Here is a 13065-nt window from a genome sequence, read left to right on the forward strand (position 1 = left end):
GTGCCCCAGATAAGGCAGCAATAATGAAGGTGGCTCGCAAATAAAGCATTATAAATTAACATTTTAATCTTCCGAGGCATGTAGCGAATAGCGAAAATGCGTCCAGTAATTTGGGAGAGTTTGACTGCAAGAAAATCAATATGATCGCTCCAGCTCATATTTTCATCAAAAAAGACCCCGAGTGTTTTCACAGAAGGGACGAGTTCAATTTTAGAAGACCCTAACACCACGTCCCTATAAAGACAGATATTCTTATTCTTCGGTTGAAATAAAACTGCCTTTGTTTTTTCAGCGTTGATCTTGAGACCATTTTCTAGAGACCATAAATACATTTTTTTTACACCAAGGCGGCTCTTAATTTCATTTATTTATTTATTTACTAATACTGCATTTTACACTGCAAGATAACACAGGATCAGGGAATCGGCTTCATGAATTAACTTGATCACAAGCAATACAGTATCAAAAAAATGTCATCACAAAAAACAAGAATCAATGTCACAGGTCGGAGAGCTGACTGAAGTAAGGGAGCACACGGGTAATTCGGTTTCGAATCTGACTGGTGTGGTGGAGGAAAGGAGAATTTATAGCCCAGTGAAGAATAATAGTTAAGGAATTGCTACACCTATTTGGCAGGGAATAGGGGTCAATGAAAGTGATATGTGCTTTGGAGAGCGTTATTCCATGAACAATTCTGTGCAATGTAGCTATACGTTGAGAGGTGCGTCTATGGGCAAGCGATACAAGAAATAACGAACTAACTTCCAATGATGGGGAAAAATAACGATCATACTGTTTGCCAATAAATCTGATAGATTTATTTTGAATTGTCTGACGCAAAATTTTAACATTAGAATCGAGCGGTGATCAAGCGAGTGAGGTGATAATCGGTGCATGTTATTCGGGATTTATAAGCGGTTACAGAGTTTTTTGGCACTCCGCAGGTTCGTTTTTCGATAGCCTAATTTTTGCAGCGCCTTTTTGTTAATTTGATCAATCTTGCTGTGCCATTTTAGATCGGCTGTGAACGTGACCCCAAGGTTTCTGAATTCACTCGTCAACAGACGCCAGTTGGGACGATTCATTAAAGTAAGTACGTATACGGTAGTCGTTGTTATTTGTAAAAAATCACTGAAACACTTTTTTAAAGCTTACATTTGCCATTGCTTGCTTGATACACGAGACCGAGAAATGATTTTTCTGTGATTGGTTTTGTGTATATTGTTTAAGCAGAAAAAACAGTGATCAGCATCATACTTATTTTAAGACGATGGTCGCAGTAAGTTGAACGATGTCATTGATAAAGGCAATAAGGAGCAGAGGAGGCAGGACCGAACCCTTTGGCACGCCAGACGTAACGCTTAACCGCATTGAGTGAATGCGTTTAAGTGCTACGAACTGGGTGATGCGTTTTCTCGAGCTGCGATTGCGGAAAAAAAAAAAACGAGACCGTTCGCGGAGTGCCAGTGCTCGACGGGTTTGCCAGTTCCGCATTTTCTGTTCTCGCGTTATCTCCACGCCCCCTCTCCTGCTCATCCGTAGTTTCCACTCGCGAGCAACCAGCGCACAGAGTCACGGCACGGAGGAAAGTGATCGCAGAAAGAGCGCGGGAAAACCTTCTCTCCGGACCGGTCCGTTCTAAAGGGTCGCGCAACGCTCGAAACGGGAAGTCGCCAGCTGAGCAGGCGTCGCCTCTCGCTGCGCCATCGCCTCGACGGCCGGCTCATAAGCGCTGCGAACGTCCTATCGCCTCAGCTTGCGATTCATCCGCCATGGCGCAGGCAGATAGGATCGGATAAGCGACCGGAGAACAGTGCTGCTCCCCTCGGCTTTATCGCTACCAGCAGGCGGACGATAGAAGCCGGCTCCCGCTCGGCGAGCGATGCGTGCTCGTAGCACGTGAGCGTGCGAGACTGGCGGCGCGGCTGATCGCGGCGCGTCTGTCGTCATCGCCAGCTGTTCGCGGGTGAGGCGACGCGGTTTCCGCTAGGGCGTCGCGCGCGCGTAGTCAGCGTAGTCGGGGCGAGCGCTGCAGCAGCCAGGCACCCTCGCGCGCGGGCCCGCGTCTCGCGCGTGCATCGGTCTGTGATGACGGTGTCGTTCTCCTGCGAGCGGGCTAGATGACGACGATGGACACTCCTTCCCCTCGCAAGGATCCCGTGCGGCTGGGTCCCGTCCTGGAGGAAAGCGTCGCCTGCTGCTCTTCGGCCTCGGTGGTGCTGGCGCCTCCGTGCGATGCCGAGAACCGCCACCTGACCTGGCGCGAGCGATGGGTGCCCTTCTTCCGGGGCCTGGGCCTCGAGTCCGTGCTCTTTCTCTACACCGTCACGTTCGCCATGCGCTTCGTGGTCACCCAGCAGCTCTTCATGGCCAAGGCGTGCCTGTCGGCCTACCCCGACGACGTGTGCGCCACGCTGAGCCAGCAGAACGCCACCGTGCGCGACGCGGTCACCCGCAACGCGAACGTGCACAACCTGCTGCTGGTGCTCGCCGAGTTCGTGCCCGCCGCGGTGGTGTCCGTGTTCCTCAGCTCGTGGTGCGACAAGCACGGCAACCGCATCCCCTTGCTGCTGAACCTGTGCGGCGCGTTCGCGCTGGACGCCGGCACCATAGCCACCGTGCTGGTCTTCTCGGCGCCCATGTACGTGAACGTCGTCCTCGGGCTGGTGTGCGGCATGACCGGCGGCCTGGTCTGCATGACGGCCATCGTCGAGAGCAACGCGTCGCGCTCCTCGCGCGAGGACATGCGTGCCGTCAAGTTCCTCGTCGTCATGAGCGCCCTGCTGGTCGGCGTCCAGCTGGGACAGCTCATCTCGGGCGAACTGTTCAGCGCGGGCGGGTACCTGCCCGTGTACTGCGTCTCCCTCGGCATAGTGCTGTGCAGCATACTTGTGGTGCTGGTGTTCAACGCCGGCACCTCGTCGTCGACGTCGCGCCTGCGCGACATGCTCAAGGACTTGCGGATGCACAACTTCAAAGAGGGCTTCGACGCGGCCTTCGGCTGGAGACCGCACGGACTCAGACACCGGCTCGTGCTGCTCGCCCTCTCCCTCGGCGTCATACTCTTCAACGCTGAAAGTCAGTACCACCCCCTCTCTCTATCTCTGTCCCGTAGAACCTTCACGTAGCACTCTGCACACTATAATATGGTTCTTACGAATAGGCTGCTGCCGATCGTGACCAGCCGCAGTGGCAATTGGCAGCTGTGGTATTGTGCTGGTAAAGCTCCAGGTCACGGGTCCGATGCCGAATTTCGATGTGGGCGATGCGCAAACGCGCTCGTGTACCGTTCATTGGGTGCACGTTCAAATACATGCAATACGCAGAAACGCTTTTCTGAGACAACCACTGGGCCGGTTTTAATGAAGTTTATTGCATTTGAGAAGAAACATTTAATTCTAGTTACTGTTGCAAGGGAAATTCTGATTTAGGGAGTGAATTGTTTACAAGAAATTTTTGAAAATCGTTAACTTCGAAAAATACAGAAGCAAGAAGTTTACAAATTCTCAGGTCAGCACAGAGGACAGATAACGCAGTTATGTATATTACATCCGTTAGAGCCTTGGAAGCGGACATATTTGATGCACCAATTTATATTTTTCGTGAGTTTTTTGCACTGTTTACGAAGGTTTTGCAAAAGTCCTAATTGCATACTAATGGTATGCTTGAGACCAATGTTTATTACATCAACCTTTTCCGCTTTAGATGTACTATGAGATGCAGTTTAGAGAATTACGATATCACGTTTCATTGCAGAGTTAAAGCTGGAAACACGATAGTTTCGTTTTCAGAGAATTTTCGATTTTCATCAATTTTTATTAAATAATTGGCATAAAGTCATATTTGGCTACTAAGTCTCTCTAGATTTTAAGTTTTTCTTTTAAACGCAATAAACGCCATCAGATTTGGTGAAGTGGTCGCCGATAAAAACAATTTCTCATCTCCCATGTATTTATATAGTAGCGACGAGCCTCGGAGATAAAGCTTCTTATAATCGTTTTTCTCTGTGACCATTGCACCGGATTTGATGAGGTTTTTTGCCTTCACAAGAAAAACTTAGTCTAGTGTCTGTTGGTAGTGAAATTTCGATCTAGGCCAACAATTTCTGAAAGTCGCAAATTTTCCGATAACGAAACTATGAAGTTAACAGCTTTGTATAAAGCGATATCACAATTTTGTAAATAGCACCTAATAGTATATGTAAAGCGGAGAACATTTATGTATTTACATTACGTTCACGTAGACTACTAATGTGTGAGTAGTACTTTTGAAAAATCCTTGTAAACCTTGCAAATTCACATAAGATGTAAATTGTACATCAAATTTGTTCGCTTAGGATGCTCTAACGGATGCAATTTACAGTAGTGCGATAGTTCTTGGTGCAGAGCTATGGATTTGTAAACTTTTAATTTTTTTCTAATTTTTTTTCTAATTTTTTTTCTAACTTACCAATTTTTCAAAAACTTTAAAGAATTCAAGTCCTAAATCAAAATACCGGTTGCAACAGTCTCTAGAATTTAACTTTTTCTTTCAAACGCAACTAAGGGAATCAAAATCGTTCAAGTGGTTATCTCATAAAATTGTTTCTGCATTTTACATGTATTTGAACAGGCGGCATCGGAGTTAGGCCCGTGCTAAAGCTTCCTCCTTGCAATCCCAGTCGGTCAGAATCAGCCTGGAGACCGCCACTGCAGCGTGCCCGATACTCACATCGGGGTTTTTAGCACATGAAACCCCAGAGTTTATTGGAATGTATTTTTATCTTTCTTTTTTACCAATCGTGTCAGCGAATAGGCGACTGCAAATTTAGAGCCGTGGTTCTGTTTACAAAAAGCCGGTGTGAAACGAAACACGTGCCCGGATAAGTTGGCATGAGCCACGAGCTTCTCATTTCTATCCTGCAAATACTGGACCGCTGCTTTCGCCGATCAGTTAAGACGAAAAAGGGGGAATACGGCTCGCGAAGTTTGACGTGGGGCTTCTTCACGGGTGCCAGAGGCGGGGTGCGTGTCTACTGGATTGGATTGGACTGGAGCAAACTTTATTTGTGCCTGCAGTCTACTCCTGCAAACAATGGCGCAGCAGACGACGCTCGCTCTGGAAAAGCACACTGTGCGCGGGCGCGGCCGCAGTAACACAGGTGAAGTCGCCTCTCACCCTCGTAACCCGTTGATAGGCCACGTGGTCTACGTGTAGTTTATGGTATGCGGTTAGCAGTCTCAGTCGAAGGTGCATTTAACGCGGCCCACACTTTCTCGTTTAGCAGCGAAATTTCTGCAGCCGTAAAGAGTGTGGACACGTACGTTCGATCCACTTGCAACCTTACACGTAGTGATCGCGCAGCTGAGAGAAGAAAGCGAGAACATTATGGGACAGATGCCATAATTGCCAAAAGGAGGCCTAATTATTAAAGCAAACCTCTAGCACTGCCAAATCACGAGTCGAAGCGAGAGAATAGAAAGTTTCAGTGAGCCGCAGCTTGAATAAAGCCATTGGCGAAACTTTTTCTTGTAGACCGCAACCAAGTATTTTCGGAAATGGCGCAAATCCGGACCGCTGTGCGTGAATACCTTATCATGGAATATGAATTTAGTGTTAACGCTTTCTTCTCGTTTTTCGCGGTGTTATCGTCACTATGAATCCATAATCGTCTAGAAGCAGCAGATTAGTTCATACGCTTCGGGAGGTTCACTTGCGCCAGGCAGCATAAGTATGCTTGTAATAATAAGAGCAATATATTGCGTAGTGATTGTACATTTAACCCTTTTTCTTACGTTTCATAAGGTCACAGATATATGGCATTCAATAATTTATTCGACTACTGTTGTAGTTAGCGCTAACGTTTAAATAAATTTCTAGCCTCTAAGAATTTAGCTTAAATTCGTTACCTATTTTAGAGGGAAGCCACGTGGATAGGCTTACAAATAAAGAGTGATGGGCACTGTATTGACAAAAAACGTCGGGTGAATTAATCGCAGATGGAAAAAGAAAACGCAGTGGGTCCAAGAAAAGCCCGCATGACGCTGCCAAGAGCCAGCTGCAACGCTGAGGTACTAATCAGTATGTGATAATGGTAACGCGACAAGAACTATTCACCAAGACCAGCCTCTTCGCGTGAAAAGAGCACGCGGCTAAACTCGCCCTCCATTCCACACCCTGACAGAGGAAGTCACGCTCACTGCGGCGTCTTGAATGCGCCGCGTAGTCGAGCTTCTTCAAGCAGCGAATGTGAATGTTGGTTGCTCACTCAATTGCTGTGGTTACTCTGGAAGTTCTTTGCCCAGATCAAGTGCAATGTACTCGCTAATGTATTGACCGCAATTTCGGAGTCGCTGTACGGACTGCGGTCATGGTCACGGTCACACTGTAGCCGAGAAATCCACCCAGAGATGGCACTTGCATCATACACGATGCTCGGTAAAGCGTTCTCCGGTGCTCTGTGTACTGCGTGAAGGAAAAGTAGAAACGAGAATTCGGCTCGATATCATGCAACACATTATCTAAAAAAAGTCATTTGCTTCTTATCCAACAATTCCATTATAATGTATGGAATCGCCATATGTTATTTTAATCATATGGGTCTTGCCCCGTATTAAATATTGAAACGTACGAACTTTTATGCGGGAAAAACGTGTATTCATATATGGAATACGGAGCCTATAGCATGAGATACTCGCCATGTGACGTATTAAAGGATACGAGTTTTTATGCGTGATTAATAGATATTGCGAGTAAGGCTTTTTTCTCCCCGTATGGCTGCACTGTGAAGCGAAAGAAAGCCACAGAGAAAATTAACGTTTGGTATTTTTTACTGGAATGTAGAAATAAATGTACCGGAGGGTTAAATTTCCGAAAAGGACAAGTTCATCATTTCGGCCTACAACAGCGCACAAAAATCGGGACGGATCGGAAGAAGAACAACACCGTCTGTCCAGGTTTTCGTGCGCTCTTGTATGCCGAAAGGATAAGTTACCAACTGTCCCAAATCGCAGTTTTATCGGCACAGTCACGCGGGTAGAGCAATCGTTGCGATGAAAAGCGCACGAAAGTGGAAGAAGCCGTGGTTCTCCCTGCAGCGGCAGCTGAACCGACGACCTTCGCATGCAGCGTGTAATGCTGTATATGTCAACAGCTGTGCCGTCCACTTTAATTTGATTGATTGTTTGGTTATGGATTATACATTTCAAGAAAGGTACAAGTGTCGAAGGCGCCGAAGCTCATGACGTGGGCTCCTGTACCTGCATGGCACCCAAATGCATAACAGATAACATGGTTCACATAAATTCCGTACTACAATTTTTTCAGAACACCACTGTCGCGTAATATATGTTCATACACTGTATTGTAATGATAAACATACCAAACAATAGCCAATCGCTGACATTTTATGCGCGCATACTTGCAACCTGCCTTCCAATGCCACTTGCGGCCATGGCGGCAGATGTGAAACATCCATTCAGCCGCTGGTGTCACGCGCAAGTGTAACTTTTGAAATAATTTTGAGTAACAATATCGGGTGTGTATGCTTTATACGTGGAAAAATACTTTTTTTTCCAGACACCATTTTTTTTTTCACTGCACTTTTTGGCGGAGCAGTACACGTTCAGTGAAATAGCTATTATCATACGACATATTTCTACGCCGCAGTTTGTCAAAATTGGTGCTAGGCACAGAGATATATCAAATACCTGTGCTTCTTGCACGGGCTGACTTCAGTTTGTGCACTACGGCATACCCCTGCAGTTACTAATCGAAGATTAATTTGTGAAATGTAGTTTTTCAGGGTATTCCCAACTATCGCGCAATTTATAACGTCATCTGTATACTGCTGTGAATCTAGCTTAGCAAAAGTTGTCATTCTGTCTCAAATCGTATATTTTTGAAAGAACAGCAGGCAGTCTTCCGTGATTATTATTTTACAAACGGACCTCATTACAAACGCACGTCAGGTCAATAACAAATATCTCGCACCCGGCGTCGTTAAATTTGTATGCCACCTGTGCTAAGCCGCTCCTTGACTGTGCTGCTCTTGCGGTATATCGCATGGTCAGGCAGTATGTACGACCGATTCCTGCATAGAAAACCCTTATTCGAAAACGTCTTGCTGCATGTTTTGACAGAAGCTTGTGTAGTTGGGATTTATCATAGTCAATCGTAAAAATAAACAACGTTCACCACAAGCAAGATATCGTCATATTTAACTATTATTTTTTGTTATTGTTCTTGTCGGCGTTCCTCCTTATTTTTTACTGTCTCACAGCGTATTTAACAGCACCTTGAGAAAGAAAGAAAAGACATGTTGCTTAATGCGCATATTTTCCGAAGAACTTCAGCTTGGCCTTGTTGGTGTTTGCTGCATATCATATTGACTGCAAATAAAGACTGCCCTGTGCACCACATTTTAAGGAGATAAAGATTCTGGGGAGAAGCCAGGACTAGACTGCATGCGAACTGATGGAGGCTTATGAGACAAAAAAGAAAGGCCAAGACTGTGTTAGTGACATTTTCATTAGGTTGTTTCAATCGAAGTTAGATTATTTTATTGGTTGCCCCGCTAGGCTGATGAGTGTTCTTGTTTGCTGCGTTCTACGCATGTTCTATTTGCCTACATATCCCCATGGGTTACCTTGAATAAACCAGTTGAAAGTCACCGTCCGTGTTGTTTTTGTGTTCTCTTCAGCTGTCCCCGTTTTTATTTGCGGTCAATATGATATGCGCATATTTGAAGAACTTTTCAAGCAATGTTCGTCAGCTTTCGTTCTATTCTGACCAGATGCACTAGGATGAATAAGTGGGGCAGCAACAACAGAGCACAGGCAAATGCTGCGGCGGCCACTTCGGTGCTGACGTCATCACACGTCGGTCGGCGCTGCAGTGTTTCCGTTCTTTTGTTGCCGGGGCTGCGCGCTTCCATTTTTTTTTTCTTTTTCGACACGTCGCTTCCTATCGTTTCGCCGACCTTGTCGCACAATCGAGGAGGCCGATATGTGCCTCGTCGTTCAAACGTATGCGCGAGCGTCGACATTGTCGTGATAGCGGTGTCCCAGCATTGATAAGTTCCGGAGAAAACAAAAGGCAGGAGCGCTCAGGGCCGGCGTGCTTCTACAGGCTGTCAGTTCTTTGTCGGCGCTGCCGCAGTTTCGAATTAGTTCATTAATGTGCGAGAAAATAACGCAGATGCCTCCTAACTTGCTCGATGACGATAAACTCAATATCGAGCGAATCGTCATGTTATGAAGCGTGAGAAAAATTATCAGCGCACAAAGCGAGATGAAGGGGACACTGTAATTAAGGGAACTGGAGCTTGCTCGAATTACGTTAATGTTGTTCGAATTAGGGGTGGTTATGCTTTGTCTGCGTGAGTGCGTGCTTTCGGCTAGTCCTAAACATTACCGTTACCTATATTCTGTGTAGAAATATATTTCTAGATAGTCAATTCCATTCGATAGTGTCGAGTTATACATAGACTGCATGCACGGGCGGCAGCACAAGTGAGCACTGACTGCTTCCAACACTGTCGTTGATATTTTGGGTGCTAGGTAATAATATTGACACGTGTACTTATCTTTATCGGGCGACCACGTTTTGCCGCCTAACAAATGTTATCGTGCAGCGCAGGACGCGCCTGCATGTAAAAGAAGTTTCTGGAATGTTATCGATGGTTCCCTCCACTGTCTTTCACCACAACTTGTGTAATCTGATTGCATGTATGCGCGACGCGAATAGTGTAGAACTTTGTGGAAGGCACGTGGGTCCCATCGGTTAATCTGGAACATTCCACGACTGATCTATAAAAGCCGACGCGCTTGACCCGCTGATCAGATTTTCGACGATCGCCGAGCGTGTTCGCCGCTATCGTTGTGCTTTAAGTGTAGCCTGTTTTGTGGGCACAAGTTCGCCCAATAAAAGTTAGTTTTCTTGTTCACAGTATTGCTACTGGGTTATTCAGCGTCACCACCACTTGACAATATGCAGATAAATTCAAGCGTTGACAACACGATTTACTCTATTCTGTTGCATGCTTGTGCCGGGCAGTATTCGAAAAATGAAATATATATACATATATATATATATATATATATATATATATATATATATATATATATATATATATATATATATATATATATATATATATATATATATATATATACACAAAAACATTTCGAAAAACATAACTTTTCACGTATCATGAGATACGCACGTATATTAAGGGCTTCCCCTGAATGAGGCCTCTTAAAAGCGCACATTGTCGCGTACCCGCGGCAGCCCCCGATTCGCCGCGGCGCCCAGTTTTATGCGACTTAGCGGATCGGTAGTGAAACGTTCGCCGCTGGTTCGATCGCCTCTTAAGTTCTCTTCGCTTTCGTGATCATGTTGCTCGTGTGGATGATCATTATGAGGATGATGATGTATAGTGTTCAGTAGTACAAGGGTCAGGTAAGGCCAAAGCGCGCCGAGAGATGGTGTTGAGCGAACGGCGGATCGATGAACGGCGGAAAGCAAATGTAAGATGGCTGTGTAGAGGCCTAAAAGTGATCGTTGTATAAGTGCGTAAAACATGTACTTGCGTAACGTGTACAATAAAACTATGACAATGACTACAGTGAGGTGTGCTATGTGTGTGGATGACGTGTAAACTGAAAACATTCAGTTAATAATAATTTTCAAGCAGCACTGCCGCATCTCCAGCGTCTCCGAACGCAAGGACATGGAAGCGTGTGCTATGGATACCACTGCCGCAAGGTAGGCCTCTGTTGAGAAGCGGTGTTACGGGTCGCTTGGGTGTATAACTTCTAATAGATGAACATCATTAAAAAAAATTTTAAACTGCTGTCACGTCTTTGCCGAGAAACAGTGCTGGGTGTCGTGATCAGCGTTACCTCGCAGACAGGCAGCGCATTTCGCCACGTGTAGTCGTGTCCCGTTTAACTCTTTCATTGCGCATAGTTAGCCCGCTACCGATAGTTTGAAGCGCCGCTCACGGACACACTGCGCCATCGAACATGAAGGAGGGCAGCTACAGTCTCGTCTTCTAAGCAGTTCGCCTTTTTCCGACCAGGCGGGGATTTTTGAACGCGCTCCGAAGTTCCGCGATCGTCGAAGTAGAAAGCCAAGATGGCCGCCTCCGGGACCGGCGCGTGCGCTTTGAAAGATCGCAGGTGTCGCGATTCCCGTGGGTCTGCGGCTGATTTTATTGATGAATCCGGCAGCAGCGAGCCTCAGGATGCTGCCTGTTCGTCGGACTCTGAGAGCGACGACGATGCAAACCAGGCAGGAACATCCGTGGCCGCCGCCCCGCACGCCCCACTGTAGTGCTTGCCGTTAAATGTTTTTAGTGGAATCACTGTTCAATGAAAAATTTGCGATTTTTTTCGGACATAGTGCCTGTTAGACGGTAATACATTTTGCACATGTCATAATTTCCGTCACATATTTTTCTTAGCAGATACAAACGTGTATTTACAAACTTTGTTCAATTTTATCCCGCAGTCTTGATTCTGGTAATTTGTCTTTTTTCTGACATACATCTCGTTAATAATTCTCTTATGCTTGAAAAATACGTTCATTCTATGAATTACATAGAATGTTTTGTGCAGTATTTCCTTCAGAAAAGAAATGTGGCGTAACCTACAAAAAACACCTATTTTCCTCATGGTAGGGAAAGAGTTAAATGTTGCGCAGTATTTCACTAACGCAGACCACGAGGCTCCTTTAGCTTTGCGATTTAATGAGAGCGAATATCAAGAAGAAAAAAAAAAGTTCGCAGTGTCGCCTTCGAAAGGCGAAGCGTTGACAACGATGTATCCAGGCATTAAAATAGTGCTGGAATTGAGGCTCGCATTTTAATGGCCAGTATAAATAGCAGTACACATTTGCCTATTGAAAAACATGCGTTGTTGTCGCGCGTACACGTGAGCGGATTTTTTTTTTCCGCGACCGCGAGCATCCCTTTCTAGAACATCACGCAGCCACGCTTTGCCAGCGAATGTTCCACGCTACGAGTCCCTGTGACGTTTCACAGTGCCGCGCCTTCAAAACTCGACACGTCACGTGACCTGCACGTAAAGTGGAGCACTCGATACGCCATCTTTTATTTAAAGCGACGACGAAAACAAGCATACAGTCGTTGCCACTGTCAACTCTTCATTAGGTCACCGCTTTGCGTCATTAGGTCATCAACGCACACACGCGCGCACACACACGCACACGCACACACACACACAGAGCCAACCGGCAATGAAGCCACAGATAGCATAAAGGAAATTAGCTGTGGCTGAAATTGAAATGTAGAAAATAATAAAGGCGCAAATGGACATGAAAGTGGACGAAAACATAACTTGTCGCCGGTGGGGACCCAACCAACAACTTCCGCATTACGCCTGTTTTGCCCTACCAGTTGTGCTGCGGCGGCGGCTATCCATCCATTAACTTGAGTATTTACGTCTACTACGTTTTAAGAAAAACGTCGTGGTCCGGGACTCGAGCCCGGGACCACCGCCTTTCCGGGGCAGCCGCTCTACCATCTGAGCTAACCAGGCTTCTAGCAGAGGGCAGGGCGAAGTCGAATTTGTCAACAACTCGAAAAAAGGGAAGATTTTCAAAATTTTGCTTCAACTGCGAGGCTTTTCATCGAGGAAACCGTACGGGTTTCCTTTGCAGCAAGTGCTACGAACGGGTGGATGTCTCACTTTCCCATTATTAATTACCTCTCTCGACCTTGCGGGTTTCCGCAGAACGATTTCGTCAAACTCTTGCCTTTGTTTCGGGTTTTTGCGCAGACTGAGACGTAGGGGTCTGCGCATGTGCAGTACCGTGGCACCTAGTTCTTCCGTACGCAAGCCGCTTGGTGCTCTAATCTAAAGCTTTCTACTGTCGACGCGCTTACCTTAAGTTATGGCGACGCCTTCCCGTTCACTGTATATAGCATCGGTGCATCGTATCAGCAAGTTTGCACATTTTTTCCAAGCTTGTCTTGTGCCAAGAAGCCACTCATACATTTGCGTGTTGGGCAATTTTTAGGTTGTCGGAAACGCTGATAATGTAAGGGATCGTTGTTGCTTT

General features: G+C 46.1%; 1 protein-coding gene across 2 annotated transcripts in view; it reads left to right on the forward strand.

Annotated features, from left to right (window-relative positions):
- Positions 1-1587: 1587 nt before the first annotated feature.
- Positions 1588-13065, forward strand: part of LOC135911256 (lysosomal proton-coupled steroid conjugate and bile acid symporter SLC46A3-like) — a 99440-nt gene continuing 87962 nt past the window's right edge. Inside the window, exon 1 of one of the 2 annotated variants that reach the window (XM_065443452.2) lies at positions 1588-3078. In XM_065443452.2, coding sequence (XP_065299524.1) covers positions 2121-3078 — 958 coding nt within the window. In that variant the 5' untranslated portion in view covers positions 1588-2120. The remainder of the gene's footprint in view (positions 3079-13065) is intronic. The other variant, XM_065443451.2, reaches the window with a different exon arrangement.

This window comes from Dermacentor albipictus, chromosome 9 (genome assembly GCF_038994185.2).
Source record: "Dermacentor albipictus isolate Rhodes 1998 colony chromosome 9, USDA_Dalb.pri_finalv2, whole genome shotgun sequence".
In the NCBI taxonomy this organism is placed as follows: Eukaryota; Metazoa; Arthropoda; class Arachnida; order Ixodida; family Ixodidae; genus Dermacentor; species Dermacentor albipictus.